The sequence below is a fragment of the Orbicella faveolata genome, unplaced genomic scaffold, assembly GCF_042242905.1.
Source record: "Orbicella faveolata isolate gen_17 unplaced genomic scaffold, um_ofav_v1 contig_26, whole genome shotgun sequence".
NCBI classification, from domain to species: Eukaryota; Metazoa; Cnidaria; class Anthozoa; order Scleractinia; family Merulinidae; genus Orbicella; species Orbicella faveolata.
The window spans coordinates 3,753,312-3,771,298 of record NW_028301554.1 but is presented as its reverse complement, the minus strand read 5'-3'; the positions used below and the strand labels follow the sequence as shown (position 1 = coordinate 3,771,298).

Genomic DNA, 17,987 nt, shown 5'->3' with positions numbered 1-17,987 from the left:
TATTTCATGACTATCTGATGATTAAATTAGTTCTTGTTCATCGGATGATAAAAAAAAATTGCTTTTTCAGTAAAACAAAATCGTTTCTCTTCCGTTTCTTCATTGCTACATCCGATATTTAACTTTCTTTCGTTTATCTCCAAAAAAACAAGCACATCAGGATCTTCCGTGTGTTTTGGAGAAAACAAGGGTTTTAAATTATATACCTTTGCGAGGAAAACAAAAGTATCAAGTTACAAAGTTGGCGTGAAGAGCCAAATTGTCACGTTTGCTGCTTCAACGTATTGTTGAATTTAACAGAAACGAAAATCAACGTAAAACACCAGTAGTTACTGTGCGTAATTTTTGGACCTTGAATGAAATTACAATCTTGAAAAATACACACTGTTAGGGGGAAAAGCCCTAGCAGACTACCAAGGAAGATATAAACCGGAAGTGAACCGAGCATGGGTGAGTACTTATGGGACTACCGTGCCAGAGCTATCAATTGCACTCTCCACTATCTGAGATTGTCTCACTAGTTTTGTTTGTAATGGCTGCAATTTCAAAAATAGTGCTTCATTTGTGAAGCTGTTTATGCCATGAGGAAACAAGGTATGAGCAGTTTCATGTTACAAAAAGTTGTTTAATTCTTGGACCATAAGGGGAACGAAGTAGAATAGGAGTGGTTGTCGATTTTGTGTTAAAATGCGAGCAATTTCCAAAGCAAGTCGAGCGACTGCAAGACACTGAAACCTGGTGCATTTTCCTACCTTGGTTCTCTACAATACACAATAGAACATAATTATTTCTAAAACTCGCTCAATTTAACAAGAAACGCAACGTAGCAATAGAGAGAAACACCAGATATTGTTTTGTGAACCTTATTCAGTTGCGACTTTGCCTTTTTTAACCGGCAGAAAGTCACAGTCCTAAACTCCATACAAACTTCTACATTTTTCAAATGTTGATATGTAAACATGCTGCTTGGTGTGAAGTCGTGCATTACAATTCGATGGATGCCCGTGCAAATGTTGTCACTACTTACGTAAACTTTAATTTCGCTCGCTCTAAGCAAGTAAAATCTGTAAAATGGCTAATTTGTAAATGAGGAGTAAACAGTTAAGGTTTTACCACGGTTTCTATTTTCTATTTTACTATCGTTTTTAGCTTATTTGAAACCCCACAGGGCATTAAAGAACAATGAAAACGTAGTATAGTCGTGAACGCAAAAAATACTCTGGATTGACATAAACATTTACTGGTCAAACCCTCCCCTGATTCTTGTCTCAAGTTACATGTGAATTGGCTAAAACTGCACTTAGCTGCCCCTAGAGCAATAGTTTCTCTTTGTTTTTTATTCTGGTTGAGATGAATCAACTTTTACTTCCGAGCAAATTTTAGTGTAAAACTGCGCCAGCTAGCAGATACACCACCCTAATTTACACCTACTAAACACATTTGGAGGTGTGGTTGCAGGGTCTTATCTACATCTTCAGTGGGGAAGAAGAGGGGAATGGGTGGATGGGTGTGGCCTCAGAGCCATCTACGGTCATATACAAGACTTCAGTGGAGAGGGAGGGAAAATGGCCAGATGGGTGTGGCTGAAGGACCGTATCTACGCATTTTCCGAGTTCTGGGAGAGGGTAGCACGTGTATGGGAGGTACTAACATAATCCTAAGAAATTAACGAGCCAGTAAGTACCCACACAAACTAACTGAAATTAAATTACCCAAATTCCGGTTGAGGTTTAGATATTGACTGTGAGTAACTTCTGGGTTTCCCCGCCAGCAAAATATCGGCTGGGAAAAAGGTATTTTAAGATACTTAAGCAATAGACCACAGGTTTTTATAATTTATCGGCTGAAAAACCACGCGGGATGTTGGAAGTACACGAGAAGAATACGTAAATCACGAGCCGCGTGGGAAGCTGTGCCAAAATTATTCTGAGCCTGCGACCAGGCCCACGTTTGGTCCGTGTTTTGAATCCCTGGTGACGAGTTTGATCGCGTGACTTTTCCTGATGGAAAACTGCGCATGTGCGTGCTGTCCAGGTCTTAATTTGTCCACTGACGTACACGGCACGAAAAATTGGATTTACTCTAAATTTGATCCTGATCAAAGTCGAAGTCAAATATGATCACAGCTTTGATCCAAACTTTGACGCGCGTCAAATGTGTGTCAAAAATGTCATGGCTTTGCCGATACATTTGATCCATGACAAAGAGGAGGGCAAATGTGATCTTAACTTTGACTCCACCTTTGACCCACGTAAAAGGGGGAATCCAGGGGCGGGGGAGAACACTCTGCGACGCCTGGCACTTTTTGTGTATCTGAATCATCTAACAAAAAATGACGTCACATCCGGTAAAAAAGAGCGCTGAGCGGCAAAATCAAATTTGAACATGGCATAATCGTTCTCTCAGTAAGTAAAATGGTAATATTTTGCAATCGGTCGGATATTTTTAACGTTTTATTTGGCCACGATAAACAAAATTTTGTCTTCTTCCTCGTCATATCAGTTTGTTTGAAGGACAGGGTAATTATTTATTCAAAAACACGCTGTTTTGAAGGCGCGTTTTTTACGAAATGTCGCCATTTCTTCCTTGCTGAATTCCACAGGAGTCATCGTTTGTGTGGAAATAATGAATCCTAGGTAAGTTGCACTCAATTCAAATATCCTATTCTCTTAGGTAGGCATCACACTAAGAAAAATTCACAATGACAGGTTTCTAGACATGTGGGAACCTTATTAACAGAAGCGCCTTTTTAAAAATTTACTGTTGCCAAACACTCGAGAGTACTTGAGTGCTGTTAATCGTATCACTGCAAGAATAGACCCACACACATAACGCGCTTTGCAGAACTTTCTTGCCGATCGACACTAACACAAACTCGTGTGTTTGTTCATGACTCAAACTGATGCCATAAAATATGTTACGATTGGTTAAGAACCTTAAGATATGTTTTCCCTAAGCAATCCCTTAATTGATAAACGCTTCGTTACAGGCAGGCCGTGAACCCCTTAAAAAAAAGTAAGAGGATTAGTTTTAACGGCGATTAAGTAATTTGGACATGTCGTGGTTTTTTCTCATTTATAATCAAATTTATTTTTCCGTTTCAACACTGTTAGACGTCAGCAGCGCTAAGTTCCAATACCCCCCCCCCCCCCCCCCCACTGAGGTCAAGCATGCACCTTTAATTTCTTCAAACCCTCTCATTTGCCCTGTTTGCAGACCAAGTTCCTCATCTATTAATCCCTGTCATATTGGCAACCCATTTTGAAAGGTTATTAAAAAATTGTGCATTATATTTCAGTGTGCTTTCTCTTTGTAATCTTACATCAAGATATTTCAATCCCTAAGGAAATGAGAGAACACTAGCAATACTGACAATTTTCAGTAATTCATCACTTTCAATATGCCATCTAAACAAATTGTTCTTAAACAGTAGTGAAATTTCATGCCCCTACACCTAGCCATAAAAGGAAGTCCGGGAACAGGCAATAGCAACAGTGACACTGCCAGGCTGGTGAATTTTACAAGCTAATGAACTCGTGTAACAATGATGAGTGATGATGAAGCATGGTGCAGTGAAACTGAAGAATCAGACCGTGAGTGACAGTGATAGAGTCAGTGTCGTGAGAGTGATGCTAGTGTCTGTGAACTTGGACCAGATCAGCAAAGAAAAGGTTTTGTACTAGAAATTGACGGAGAGCAACAAGTTTGTGCTAAAAAACTGAAGAAGCTGGCTCAGACCAGTCTTAAAGCCAGCATCTACTTACAGTACTTGTCAAGAGTTCCTGACTTGTGTATGTGGGAAGGCTCTCTGTAATGACCTATATGGGGAGGCTCAGCTCACGATGAGTACCTTTTTCAGGCTTCAGGTATAAAATTAATGATAGGGATTTCACAAGTTGAGGTGTATGAAAGGGTAGGAAAGTCTGTCATTTAGGGATTCCATTCTTCTGGTTCTAAAATGTTGTTGAAAAGCTCTCATTTACTCTCCTCAGCCAGAATGAAGAGATTCTGTAATATTATTTATTAACTTCTTTCCAAGGGAATAGAAAAGGGATGCAGTATTCTTAAATAGGTTTGTTAAAGGGGTACATTTACCCTTTTGCAATGTAAGGTCAACAAAAGAGGTGCCATTTCTATCAAAATGGTACAAATGTATACAAAAGGGTAAGGGGTAATGGACCTTGAGATAAGGCCTTTCCGTTTAAAACTTTGTAGAATACCCCTTCCCCCCCCCCCCCCTCCCAGCTCGTGAAACAAAGATGTTCAAATTATTGTTTTGTGAAAAAAGGCAATAATATTATTAAAAAACAAAACAGTGCCAAGAGATTAAGTGATTGTCAATGCAAGTTTCCATTTGTATTTTGAATTAAAATGGGTATAACATGATCCTCAAGTATACTATGCAGCTTCACAGAGAGGCCCAAACTGATGATGAAAACATATGTTTTAACACTTAAAATTCTATTTCTGCCTCTTCCCTTGTACCTTGTGACCTTTGTAGGGAAATTCTGAAAAGGTCCCCACCCCCACCCCCAAAAATTCAAATTTTATATACAAATCACTTTTTTATCTTGAAAATGGTCTCAGAGACAACAAAACATTTTTATGGCTAGCTAAACTACTTATTAGGAAAATAAAAATGTTCAAGGAAAAAATGAACAGGAAGAAACAACAACAAATTAACTATTTTTTTTCAGAAGAGCTACTACTTGTATATTTTTTTAACTTACATGTAGGTCAACATAATTTGTTTTCACAATTTACCACAAAAGAAAACACCACAGAAAGGAGAACTATAGTTGTGGCATCTGAGCTACATTTTTAAATGGAAACATTTCCCATAAAAAATTTCCAAATTATATTCTTACCAGTACAACAACATACCAACTATATTTTGCAGAGAAGTATACTTACATGTAATTAATAAAATTGATGTAGTGAAATTTTCTATTTAATTTTTGTACACCTGGTCTTACAGAGTGCAACCTTTGGTTTAACTGGTTCACTTTACCGTTAAGGAATAATTAAATAAATCACACCAGAGTGGCTTTGTATCTTTATTATAATTCTCATTATCAGTAGAGAAATCACACTTGCACACTGGTCCACTGATCAATACTCTTACGCGTATGTTAAACATGGGAAAGCAGGTTGTATCATCTAAATCATAACATTGTATGCCTGTGTGGGGTGTATATGCCAGGAGGTAACCACCTAAGAAAAGACAAACATAAATTATGTCATTGTTTCAATGACTCACCCTAAGTGGGTATAATGCTCATTACCACCTTAATAAACAAGATATATTAAAGTATAATTTTACCTCCGCTTTAAACTTTTCAAACCTACAGTTTGTTTTCACTTTCAAAGAGGTTCTTAAATTCACAAGTACACCACCCACCCCCCTCAGCCCCAATTCCTACTCTCCCATAGCCAGGATCCCATTTCAATCCTCCAATAAATCGTTAATTTTTTTTCTAATTTTGGTCTGACTTAGATTCATCTCCACTCAGCCATGAAAGCAATGGTGGTAGATTTCTGTATATTTGTTGGTCTAGTTCGCTATTGTTCTCAGATTCCCACCTCCCTTTTGACAGAATTAAATTCCGTTAAAAAATAAACTACAGTAGTTTAATCAAATTAATGCAGAGGCAAACATTGAACCAGAAACTTACTATAATTTTGGTATGAATGATACCAAAGTATAACTTACATAATTAATATCACATCTTTTCTATTGTAATTTAAGACAGTGCAACTACTAATAGATTGACCCCAAAAACCTAAAAACATGACTTTAGAAACACAGGTAAGTGAGAATATTGCCAGTTTTGCTTTTGCCACCAAGCACTCTGCTTTTAAAAAAAAATACATGGAAGATAATGACAAAGCAATAACAAAACCAGCCAACCAACCTCTGGCAATTCAATAAACACACCAAATTCCCCTCCAAAATTCTCTTCAACACCTTACAGTACATGTAAATGTCAGCAGCATAAATTCAACTCAATGATTTGGCATGCTACTATCATCAAATGTTTACCCCTTGATCCAGAATTTTTAGAAGTATCAAATAGAATTCTGCTATAGATTACAAATGCTGTTTACCTGAACAAATATTTTCATTAATTCTGGAGATATTCAAGTTTAAAATGTGTAAAATATATGCAAATGAGAGGACTGATGATGTCATACACCAAACCCAATATTACAACAAGTGCAGACCATATATACAGCAGAGATCATTGAAACTTGGTAGCCTTATAGTTCTACAGGCAACACAGTAATATGGCTATAAAAATATGTTCCCAATTGGCAACTCAATCTTTTCCAGTCCCCTCTAACCCAATTTCAACAATGCAGTGATTTTCAGCTTGAAAAACATTAATCAAGGCCATGAGGTGGCCAGAAAAGCCTAGAGTATCAGGGAAGCCCGTACGAAACGAGCAGATCTGCAGCAGATCTGCAACAGATCTGTTTTGACAAAAACAGATCAACTGCAGACTAATTTATCGTCTGCAGAGTCTGTTTTCAGTCTGCTGCAGACGTTGAGCTTGAAAACTCTTCCCGATTTTAAGACTGCAGACGAAAACAGACGAACAACAGATCTGCAGAATATCTGCAGCGTCTGCAGATGATCTGCAACACGTTGAAGTCCAAAAACCGGATCGATAGACCATTCATTGTATCGTCACTTCGGTATGAACCTTAGTTGGATCAGTCATGACTGGTTCGTTTTGAGATGAATAATAGTTCGATTCTACGAATAAAAAGATAGTCGAACATTGAAAATGCGTAAATAAGAGGCAAATGGTCAGCCACTTACGTACAACGTGCTAGTAAATCAAATGTTATACGTCAATTGAACACTTAAATTAAATGATAAATACACTTTCGACCTTAATTTATTCGTATTATATAGGGATTAGACACATATGCCTAACACATTCTTTCAATAAAATTTAAGAGCACTGCAGGGTACATTGGTGTTAAATTCCCAGTTCCAAATGCTCAGGGAAAAGCATTTCATCGATCGACATATCAGTGTTGATAGAACAACGATACGAAAGTTGAAGTCAATACGTGAATGAATCATGAAAAGTGGAATAAGATGGTTAAATTTCTGTACTATGATTATTTTTCTTATACCTACAACAGCTTCAAAACATAAGGAGACGTTCTTAAAATCTTGATGTCTTCTACGCCCCGGAAATGGCAGAGGTGAAATACATCACGTTTCAAACCATCATTATCTTACAAGAATGAGTCAGTAACGCAGACCCTGATTTGCATAACCGGGTGACCTAAGTGGCATGTTTGTTAGTGACAAGAAATGTGATGCCTCAATTTGGGGGTATAAACATGTAAGTATATCGCAGCCACGAAGAAAATGAAATAAATGTACAAATTATCTCGACAAAGAGAGAAAGCCACAAGTGAAATCTCATCGGCCGCTGCGAATATGACAGATTCTCCTGGCTGATACCCGACACCTGTCACACTTGAACCGTCCAATAAGAGTAAGAGATGTTGCTGACACTGATATTCCTTTCAGTTGAAGTGTCACATTCAAAGTTTGCGCGCAAACAAGACAGTCTGTAAGACATTGCTTTTTGACATAAAAAGATGGCTTTTGCTATAGTTCTTTGGACGGAAGAAGATTTATATAGCGTCACAAGTGCTTCGCAAGTACATTATGCCGGAGAAATCTTCGAGGGCTTAGACGCCATGGTTGACTGGGAGGAGGGAAAGAAAGGAAGAAAGACCAGTAAAAATACTCCCTACCCAGGGAAAATTATTAAGACTGGAGGTTGGTGGTTTTTCAACTGTTTTAAGACCTCTTTTAATGTACCATTCCAGTTTAACTAAACTCTGATGATCGTTCAAAAAACAGGGTAATTATCAGAGGTGAACGGCAAATCGAGAAACAATTTTATTCACAGCATTCTTGCCGAAATCATATTAACTAAGTTTGGAGTAACGGTGACGCGATTTACAGATTTTTACTGTTTGAGCAGATTTACGTGCACATTGCACATACGTAGCTGTAGTTAATAGTAACATTTAAAGACCAGTTCAGGAGGCTTGGAACATTTAAATGGGTAGTTTTTGAAATGAACAGGCAATCCAGCCATGCAATTTCTTAAAATTAATTTTGGAGCGCAAAATAGAGGTAAATGTGACTTTATGAAGCCTGTGAGCTTTTATCTGTTGCTTCCTATAGATATTTATGTACAAAATATAACATTTCTGGAAACAAACTGGAGTAGGACTGAGTGGCACTTTAGTTATGTAGTCAACTTACACAAGAAGGTTGGCAATTTTTGGGTTTTATTCTGACTTTCTGTACCTAAAACTATTTAACTCCATTCACATACAGTCAATGCGATAAAGACCCCAAGAAATTATACTTGCTGTTAATTGAAGCCTTCTTCAGTGAGGAGACTCTGGCAACAAGTCTTGCCCATGGCTCCCGAACACAGACAAGCAAAGCGGGTGTGCTTCATTAGTAAGGCTCTGAATCAAGATGTGGTGAAGACTTTAAAGGGCAAGGGCATCAGGCAGTAACCTGTAGAAACATACGTACACAAACACACATGATCAGAGATGATGTGTCGCATTTTTGTAATCATATTGCTATAATTGCGATAATAATAAACTGACTACTTTTAAAAGTAATACATACATGTAGTTTACTAATATATTTTTATTTTTTATAGCGTATGTTGGAAGGTTTGTCACTCTTAACGAACTGGAGTTTTCCGTATCCCAGATGAACCGCATTTTAACAAACAAAGTTGGAACAGTCAAAAGAAAAAAACTCAGGGAAGTATAGATAAACTGTAACTAAATAAGAATGGAAAGTTCTACCAAAGTACATGTATTTTTGTGACCGTGACCGTCTCTACGAAATGAAAACAGCTCACAGTTTTTCTCTCAGTATCAGTATAATATAACAATATGTATCCAAGTTATTTATTTCTTCCTTTGGCGTGAAAAGTGCAAAATTGATATTACACTGATGTGAGGCTAAATGCTTAAATCATCGATAAAACTCCCTCGTAGTTTTTTTCATTTGGTGCGAACAAAAAACCGATATCAAGATAATTCTTCACTCAGTAACTTGCAGTGCTCGAATTGCCGCGTGACATACTTATTGTATTTTGGACTTAAAAAATGAAGAAAACATTTTGCGAGAAAATGGGCTTATTGAAACAATAGAAGAAGTTGTTGAACGGAAAAAAAATGTAGTTTTTTCATAATGCGATCGAACAGTGTAAACAAACGAGTATTAGTTGAGCGAAGAGAATGAAACATTTTGTCAAATCACTAAAAATATTTACAAAGAGTTAGTAATTTCTCACAGCATGGATTAAACTCATGTTTAGTTTTTGTTTAGAGCAGTGTGTGAATCAAGTTATTTGCGGGTGTCTTATGTTTATTCCGAGTATTTGGATGTGTGCTGTTGAACACACGAAATCTACAACGCTTGACAGTAAACTCGTTTATTGAGAATACTGTATGTCTTGAAAAATCTGGATTTACTCACTGCAGTGACTTAGAAACCGACCTTATGAAAAGGTCACACTAAAAGTAACATTTAATCATTGGTCGCATATCATGAATAATCTTTTGACTGGTCTGTAAAAACTGAATATGCCAAGTTGGCTTTAGGTTTTACTTTTATTGCTACCTACTAGAATACAATGCACTATCTAAACTTGTTACAAATCTGTAAGCGTACTTTCTCAGTATGCGTTAACAGTGCGGGTCAAGATTCCGTCAGTGTTCCGTAAACTCTTGGTAGCGACCTCTCTTAATTACGGTCTTCGCTCGGCCCTGGTGTGCTGGAATATTAGTGACACATGTTCGAAACAAGCCGTTCAAGGATCGAAGGTTAGTGCACCATAGACTTTAGGCCACAGTAGAATGCTGCAACGTGAACCGAGTACCTAATAAACAAATATTTTTGATATCTGTTGATATATGTAAGTAAGCTACGAAGCGAATGAAAAAATTGATACATAAGGCGAACAAAAACTCGATAAGCGGTCGCTGTTGTGCATTATTTATGTACTCTATGACTTACCTCTTTCGTTCCTTTAAACTGGCTTCATGTCAAGCAGGTGCCGAGCACAGACGAGAAGGAAATGAATCTCACTTAGTCAGTTTACTCGATCTCGTTTCTGTAAATAACCTGCCAAGCGAACCAAAAAAAGCACGCGAAGCCTAGCCTGCGAGCAAGCTCCCTTGTTGCTCGCAGGCTACGTGAAGCCTAGATTTTTTGAAAGGAGTGCTTGCTACCCGAGGTTTTTTTTATTCATTTGGAATATGTGGAAAATGTCACGCTAAGAAAATACTTTAAATTCCTGCTAGTGATATTATTTGCTTTATCTGTCAACATTAATTGTTTACTTTTGATGAATAACAAACCGACCTCCTCTGTCTATCTTTTAAATAAACGTTGTTTGATTGGTGCATTTTGTGGGCTTTTTGTTTAACATGATAGGCTGATTTCGTCTGCAGAGCGTCTGCAAATTTGCAGACTTGTTGCAGATCATCGCTGCAGACGCTCTGCAGACATTCTGCAGATATTCTGCAGACATTCTGCAGATGATCTGCAGATAATCTGTACATCATCTGTAGATTATCTGCAGATCTGCTTCAGCTGTGCCAGCAGATCTGTAACAGACTATAAACAGATCTGCTCGTTTCGTACGGGAGGTCTGAAATGTGGTCTGTTGCCATGGTAACAAAACTGTTAAGCTCATATTATGTAGCACATCTGCAAATTGCATTGTAATAGCACCGTCCCCACTGGAGCCCATGGTTCAGTAGTTTACTTGGACAATAAATTTCATAACTTTCCTGGGGGACTGGATGATCTAACTGGTATGTGGGAGACTCCCAGAATATTTGCAAGAATGTATGACTATCTCTTCACAGGTATTCATTAATAAATAAATAAATAAATAAATAAATAAATAAATAGACACTAACACTACTAACATGATTGAGTTTGGAAAATATATATATTTTTAGTCTATGATATTTTGAAAAATTCCCCTCTCCCATCTAACATGCTGATCTTCTTTAATTTGGTACTTGAAATTGATAACAAGGATGCTACACCTTGGCAACTCGTTGGCCAGGATATATTGCACAGTCTTCACATCAGATAATGGGTCTGTACATATTATTTATGTATTTATTAAACAGAGGTCTCCCCATCCCATCCCTATGGAAATTCCAATTTTTATTAATACTTTTCTTTAAAAAGTTTGGCTTTTGAGACCCTCCCCATCCCTGGAATTTCCAATAATCTCCTTGGGGTGGGTATGGACATTTTCTAGAACCACACAATAAAACAAATAAACAAACTTTAAGATAAAATGTTGAAGTATAAGTCAGTGGGACATATATACATTGATCAACTTATAAAGACATGATTGATCATTGCAACATACTATACACAACTTAAGCAAAGGTGAAATTATAGCCTGAAAAAAAAATTAGGTGTGAACTGGATTCTAACCCATGACCTCTGTGATACCGGTGCAACAACTTAATTAATTAAAGTTCTATGCTACAACATACCAAACTGCTAATTTATTATGAAGTGACACAGCTAAAGGAGAGTTGTCAAGAAATCATCTTTTTTGTGAATTCTAAGATCAATATGAGTCTTCTAAATTTAAGATTATTATACCTAACAAAAGACATACAGTAGGGCACTGCACTGTGTGCTCTCTCTACACACTCTTCCAGGCAAGATAGTAATACATATACATGTACTTTTTTTTTGTTTGGAATATACTGTTATTGCATGGTCATACAAGAGGTACTAGTTGCTGCTGAGTAGTCTTAAAATAAGTGAACTAAGTGTGACAAAATATAATGTATATTAAATCTGCACCAGTTCAGTACAATTTAATACCAAATTTTAATCAGCCGCAAAAAAAAATTGTTAGCACCTGATATTACATGTACTTTGTGAAGGCTTCTGGAGGGGTTATACTTTTATAAAGTAACTGGCAGCAAGTACGATTTTGATTTACTAAAGCAAGACTGTAGTAACTGCTAAGAAAATGTGTTTTGTACATCCCAGAAAAATTGGGTGGGGGTCAGTGCAGCCCTCTTCACAAAAGTTAAACTCTTAACCTATTTATGACCAAAATCTGTGATTTTCCCTACCCCATTTATGACTGTTGCGACTGCTACAGTTGCCCTATACATAAGTTTTGAAGGACTTTTGTTGATGGTCTTATCAATAATGATGAAAATTGAGGTAGCTTATTCTAAAAAACATAACAAATTAAAGACTAGAGGGCAAAAGCCTTACCCTAGAGTATTTATGACCAAAACGACTGAATAACCATACCCTTTGGGGCTGCACAGCTGTATATAGCACATAGAGGAGAGTCTCCCCCCCCCCCCCTCCCCCTACTGCTGGAGCAGGAATCAAAATATTATTGCCTTGATGACATAATAAAGAAAAAATCTCAAAATAATCAAGAGTTACATATATGCATGGGACTTCACTAACAAAATGATGCCTGTTGCTTCCTGTAAATTGTATATAAATTACTCCTACAATGTGCCAGAATTCTGTTAATCTGGTCACCAACAGGTCACAAAAATCTGACTGTATAATAAATAAATAAGAAAATGACTGACTGAGCTTTTGTTTGAGCCAGAATAGAGTGGCCATAATAACTAGGTGGCTTTGTTAACGGGGGTGGCTCTATGGTGAGGTACATTCCACAGTAGTGATAAAGATGACACTCTCAAACACCAGTACCCATAAAGATTTTGGACAGTATATTTTCCATAATCAGTTGGAAGAGGAAGAGGGAAAATGGAAATAAAATAAAATAGCTCTTGTGTACCAGAGACAACCCTTTCCCCGAGTTACCCTGGCAGAGCTAACTTTTCACTTATTTCTTTGCAAAATTCAACCAACTGTTTACACGAGGATGACGAACCAGACTTGGGGGTGAGACAATTCAGGTGGGCAAGTTGACTTGCCTTGGCAGCTAAAGTAACCAACAACTTTTCTTTGAGTATACATAAACACTTTGGCTCACCTAACTGGAACAACTCTCGGCATGGCGAGTGTCATGTAATGCCTAGATTTAAGATTTAAAGCAGCAATTTGTATCAAAGAAGAGAAAATTAACTCAGCAAAACCCACTGTGATCAAATGAGTGAGGGAAACTTAAACAAAGAGGGATAGTTGCACATTTGATTATTCAGTAAGAGTTACGAATAATCATGCAGGGTCAACTTCTACTCGGCCTACAGGGGCTACATTTTCTCATACAAACACTTGATAAAGTTGCCTCAGGGGGAGGGTTATCCCGGGTACCCGAGACCATACAAATGGGACCTGTGTTGCCTCAAAGAACACCCCCACGATTTTCAAAGGGGAAGGTCCATAAACAGGACCTTAACTTAGGGCAGCTTCAATGGCAGATTCCCTCTGATGGCTTGGATTTGAATAATTGATTTAATTACTTTTAAAGAGGACTAGAACTTAAAAATGTTGCTCGAATTTCGATCCAGCGAGGCATAAGCTTCCACGCCGTGAATCAAGTTTTTACTGGGCGTTTTAAAAGCACTCACCGAAGAGAAAGAGACTGATGACCCCAAACTACCGATACATATGTACTGTATCTTACTGAAAACAACAATCTTCAACGAGAGATGTAGGAATGTGGGATACTGACCTTCAGCAGGCGATCCAGCTTGTCTCTTCTACCAATACACGTGAGCCAAGAGCAACAAAAGCTCTGGTGACAGCGACTTTCGGAGCTAAACGGCTTCTGTTAATTATGTTCCCGTAGTACAGAGTGCAAACTATGGCCAGCAATGCTTCATCCAGGTTGTTGTTAACATTATAGGCTATTGCACTTATTATTATCACTAAATCACGAACAACAAGAACCAAAAGTCGGAACAACACCAGTTTTGAAAATGTGTAAAATTGGCCCGACGATGACGGAAGGCTCTCCGATATTTTGCTTCAAAACAATAATAAACTTTTCTCTTTTCCCGAAATTTTTGCTTCAAAAGTCGAAGTAATGTGTCTGCAACATCCTTCCATACTCAATATAAAATGAAACGGAACTGATGGTTTACAAATAGAGGGAAATCATGAGTAATTGAAACGCCATTTTCTCGCTTTGTGAAACGAGCCGCGAAGCGCCGCTTAAACCGGATGTGACGTCATTTTTTGTTGGATGATGCCTATACGAAAATTTCAGGAGTCTTCTGCCCCGCCCCTGGGGGAATCAAATATGTTATGGATTTGCCATACATTTGATCCCTGCCAAAGGCGAGGTCAAACATGTCAATAACTTTGACTACAGTTTTGACGTGCGTTAAAGGCGTTCAAAGACACCACGGCTTTGCATACCTTTGATTTCTTATGTCAAAGGCGTTCAAAGACACCACGGCTTTGCATACCTTTGATCACTTATGTCAAAGGCGTTCAAAGGCGGCATGGCTTTGTACAACTTTGATCCAACGTCATGTCATGTCAAAGGCAAGGTCAAATATGGCCATATCTTGCGACTCCGCTTTTAACGCCCTAATAACCTGCGTTTTCGTATTTTTTTTTTTTTCTGTTTTAACGATAAAATCAAAGCTTGCTTTTCTGCCAATGTGTATTTTTTTAATAAAAAAGTTTTCACTTGACCTGGAGGTGGCACAAGGAAACAACTCGAAAACAGCGGGAAAACGCGGCTGCCAGCGGCTTCCCGCATTTTCTGGCCAATCAGAATAAAGCAGGAGGGAGAGGTGAACACGTCAGATTTGACTGACCCTGTGATCATGGCCATTATGACGTCATGGCGAAGAGGCGCGCAAATGCACAAAGTTTTCGAAAATGTCGTCGTCGCCTCTCGCTGATACAACTGTTTGAGGCGGATTTCTCCAATCATTCCAGCTTCAAATGGTATTGTATTTGGATCTCAAGGAGTCATTATCATTTTTCTTTCTTGAGAGGTAAGCAGATTTTCATTATAGCTGACAAATCTTGCTTAAAGTGTATTTCAAGTGTTACTGTCATCGCTCTCCGGTGGAAATATGTGGGGCAAAATTTTGACAATTCGCTCTGTAAAATTGCGTTTTTTACGTGATCGGTAGCTTAAAGAAACGTGTAACTTGGTCACAGAATAGCTTACATGTAGAAGGAAACATTGTAATTGAAGATGATTTTGAAGAATCGGCAGTAAAAATGATCAGTTCATTTGAGTAAGAAATATCTGCGATCTCGTACTCGGCACATATCCAGCAACAGGCCCAACAAACAGAAATACTATCCACAATGATGGAAATGAGAACTTTCACAAACAAGAACATAAGCTCAATTTTTCAAATGAGACTTAAAGCCTGCCTACTGCACAGCGGTGGTTAAAATGCAGACTGCAGACTTTTTAAGAATCGAAATATATTGTATTCCCATTTCCTTTATTTAACAAATAAAGAAGCCTAAGCCGTTTATTACACTGTGATAGAAATGTAGAAAACAGGCGAGTGTTTTCTACATTTCTGGAGTGTTCTCAAATGTCTGGAGTGTTTTATCACAGTGTAATACATGGTTTAGGCTTCTTTATTTGCTTTATGATATAGATTTACACACCCAAAACAATAAAACACGCCTTTTCTATGTTATATTTAGCTCTTATTAACCGAGCAGGAAGTCTGTATGAGAGAATCTTGACCAAGGTCGTGAGTACAGACCGAACGCAGTGAGGTCTGTACACACAGGAGAGGTCAAGATTCTCCCATACAGACCGACTAAGCTCAGTTAATAAGATGTTCATTATATGGCACAAACAAGAATAATGTAATTCGTTTAATGTAACTGGTTTGTACTAACTATCGTTTTTTGCTTGCGAATCGGCGATAAGCTGAATTAATTCTGCTAAAGTTTGCTTGTCCTGTTTACTTTTTTTTCTCATCAGGCTTTATGGCACTTCCATAAATATATATTGTTAGATGAAAACAGTCAATGACTTTGTATTTTAGTTTGCAACTTTCTTACGGCAAAATATTACCTGTCTAGATGGGAAAATCTAGAACGCTTTCAATATCGATTTCAGCCAATCAAACTCGTGAATTCAGTAGTTCCCAGTCCTTGTGAGACAGAGCCATATAATAAACTCTGATAAAACATGGATTTTTGACCAATCAGAGTGCCCACAGGGTCCTATCTATATTTCAAAGAGATCTAAGTGCTGTTAGCCTGAAATATACGGCTCAGGTTAGCCGGTGTATGGTTAGCTGAATCTCTCTCTCTGGGAATACGATGTTCTTAAAAAGCCTGCAGTCTACATTTTACCCATGGTTTGCAGTCTAGTCTTGTAAGACTTTTCTTTAAACATATTGACATACAAGGTACTCTCTCCTCAGCATAGGCCTCTTTTGTGTTGCTTTGACTGTAGGCTGGTAGTTTGGAGTATGTTCAATTTCCCATAGGGAGCCTCTGTGGAGGAGAGTACAAGATCCCATTTATATGGTCTTGGGTACTGAAGACAACCCTTTCAGACCCTTCTGAGGAAACTTTATCAAGTGTTTATATGAAATGAAGTTGTCCCTCCTCAATTACTTAGTACATGTAAGCCTTTTTTCATGTTCCAGTGCTCAGTTATCCTTCTTCCTTTGGCTTCCTTTCAGTCATTTGATCACTGTGGGGTTTTGTGAGTTAATTTTGATTTCTTCATACCATGAGTTGCCCCAGGTAGGCCAGTCGTAGTATTTTGACGAAAAAAGGTTATCAGGCCTACCAGGGTTACCCTGGTTATGTTGCTAAGGGTGACTTGTGTTTCACTTTCTCAACAAAATGGTGAAAGTTAACTTGGCTAGGGTCAATGGGGTAATGGCTTTCTTGGTTACTTGAGACCAAATAAGGGGCCTCACAGTTGGCTGGAATCATGTATGCTTATATAACAAAACTTGAGTTCCAAACTCTGGTCACCTTGAGTTCCTGTTGCTGGATCTTGTTATGTGTACAAAATTGGCACAGTTGATCAACAACTTAGGAATTTGAAGTTTGATTTATTTTAATTCCAAAACAATATTGTAGCTGTTCTTTAAGTAAGGATCCGAAAATGCTTTATGGAGAGTGTTTGATGTAGTTTATATGACACACTTCAGAAATTTTACTTTTTCTTTGTGCAGGTGAGGGTGCTGAAAAAGTTTCTCTATGTGAAAATCTGAAAACCTTAATTCAATACATTGATACTGCAAATGAGCTATTTTATGTTTTATAAATTATGATAAAATATTAGCTCTTGTACATTACCACATTGCATCTGCTTGGACAGGACTTAAAAGGTGGATGGGGTTGGATTGTTTAATTGTGAGAATTACTTTTTTTAATCGTAAATACATATTGAGTTCCTAGTGCTAGATCTCATTAGGAAATTTATCTTATAGTTTACACTTGCTGTTGAAAAGAGTTGGGGGAGATGTAAAAACCAAAGAGGGAAGGGAGGTCGTATAAACATTTACTCCAGTTTTCAACTGGTGAATATTAAGAGGAGTCTTATTTGATCTTTTTAAACCTTAGGTTACCATCCTCCACTACCTTTGCAAGACCATTCAAGCACTGAGGCCCCATTTCTGAAAATACATTCAACCACCATGGAAAGCTATCTATGTGTTGTCACTGTGCTGTCAATTAAACATTTACATGTAAAACCCAATCTTGTTTGTGTTTTTTGTTATTTGCTGAAAATGTATGCTTATCATTCTCTTGAAGCCAATAATAAACTCATCAATGCAAAAAGCAACAGGGAACCTGGGATGGATGAAGCTGGGGAGAAATCAGGGTTGGGGTTCATGTTTACAAGTACAAGCTCTGACACTCTTCTCTAGAATATTTCTTTGTAAAATAATTGTTAGAGCTATCTTTATTTACATAAGATTTATGATGAAAATTTAAAAGCATTAAGTATAAAGAAAATAACTGATTATCA

The 17,987-nt window shown here is 37.7% G+C and overlaps 1 protein-coding gene and 2 long non-coding RNA genes across 4 annotated transcripts; 2 read left to right on the top strand and 1 right to left on the bottom strand.

Moving 5' to 3' along the window:
- Positions 1-5,044: 5,044 nt before the first annotated feature.
- On the bottom strand, positions 5,045-10,229 carry LOC149107711 (uncharacterized). Of its 2 annotated transcripts, none has more exons than XR_016208952.1 (4): positions 10,091-10,229; positions 9,746-9,953; positions 8,412-8,569; positions 5,045-5,214 (listed from the first exon to the last, which is right to left on the bottom strand). It is a non-coding gene; the product is annotated as an uncharacterized LOC149107711 (long non-coding RNA). The 2 variants fall into 2 exon arrangements; XR_016208953.1 differs by having other exon boundaries at positions 8,416-8,569.
- LOC149107710 (uncharacterized) lies at positions 6,958-11,487 on the top strand. The gene is made up of 2 exons (XR_016208951.1): positions 6,958-7,810; positions 8,721-11,487. It is a non-coding gene; the product is annotated as an uncharacterized LOC149107710 (long non-coding RNA).
- A 3,107-nt stretch (positions 11,488-14,594) lies between these two features.
- On the top strand, positions 14,595-17,942 carry LOC149107709 (uncharacterized). The gene is made up of 2 exons (XM_089295359.1): positions 14,595-15,009; positions 17,579-17,942. The coding sequence occupies exons 1-2, from the start codon at positions 14,853-14,855 to the stop codon at positions 17,884-17,886; spliced, it is 465 nt and encodes a 154-aa protein (XP_089151485.1). The 5' UTR covers positions 14,595-14,852; the 3' UTR covers positions 17,887-17,942.
- The last annotated feature ends 45 nt before the right edge of the window (positions 17,943-17,987 follow it).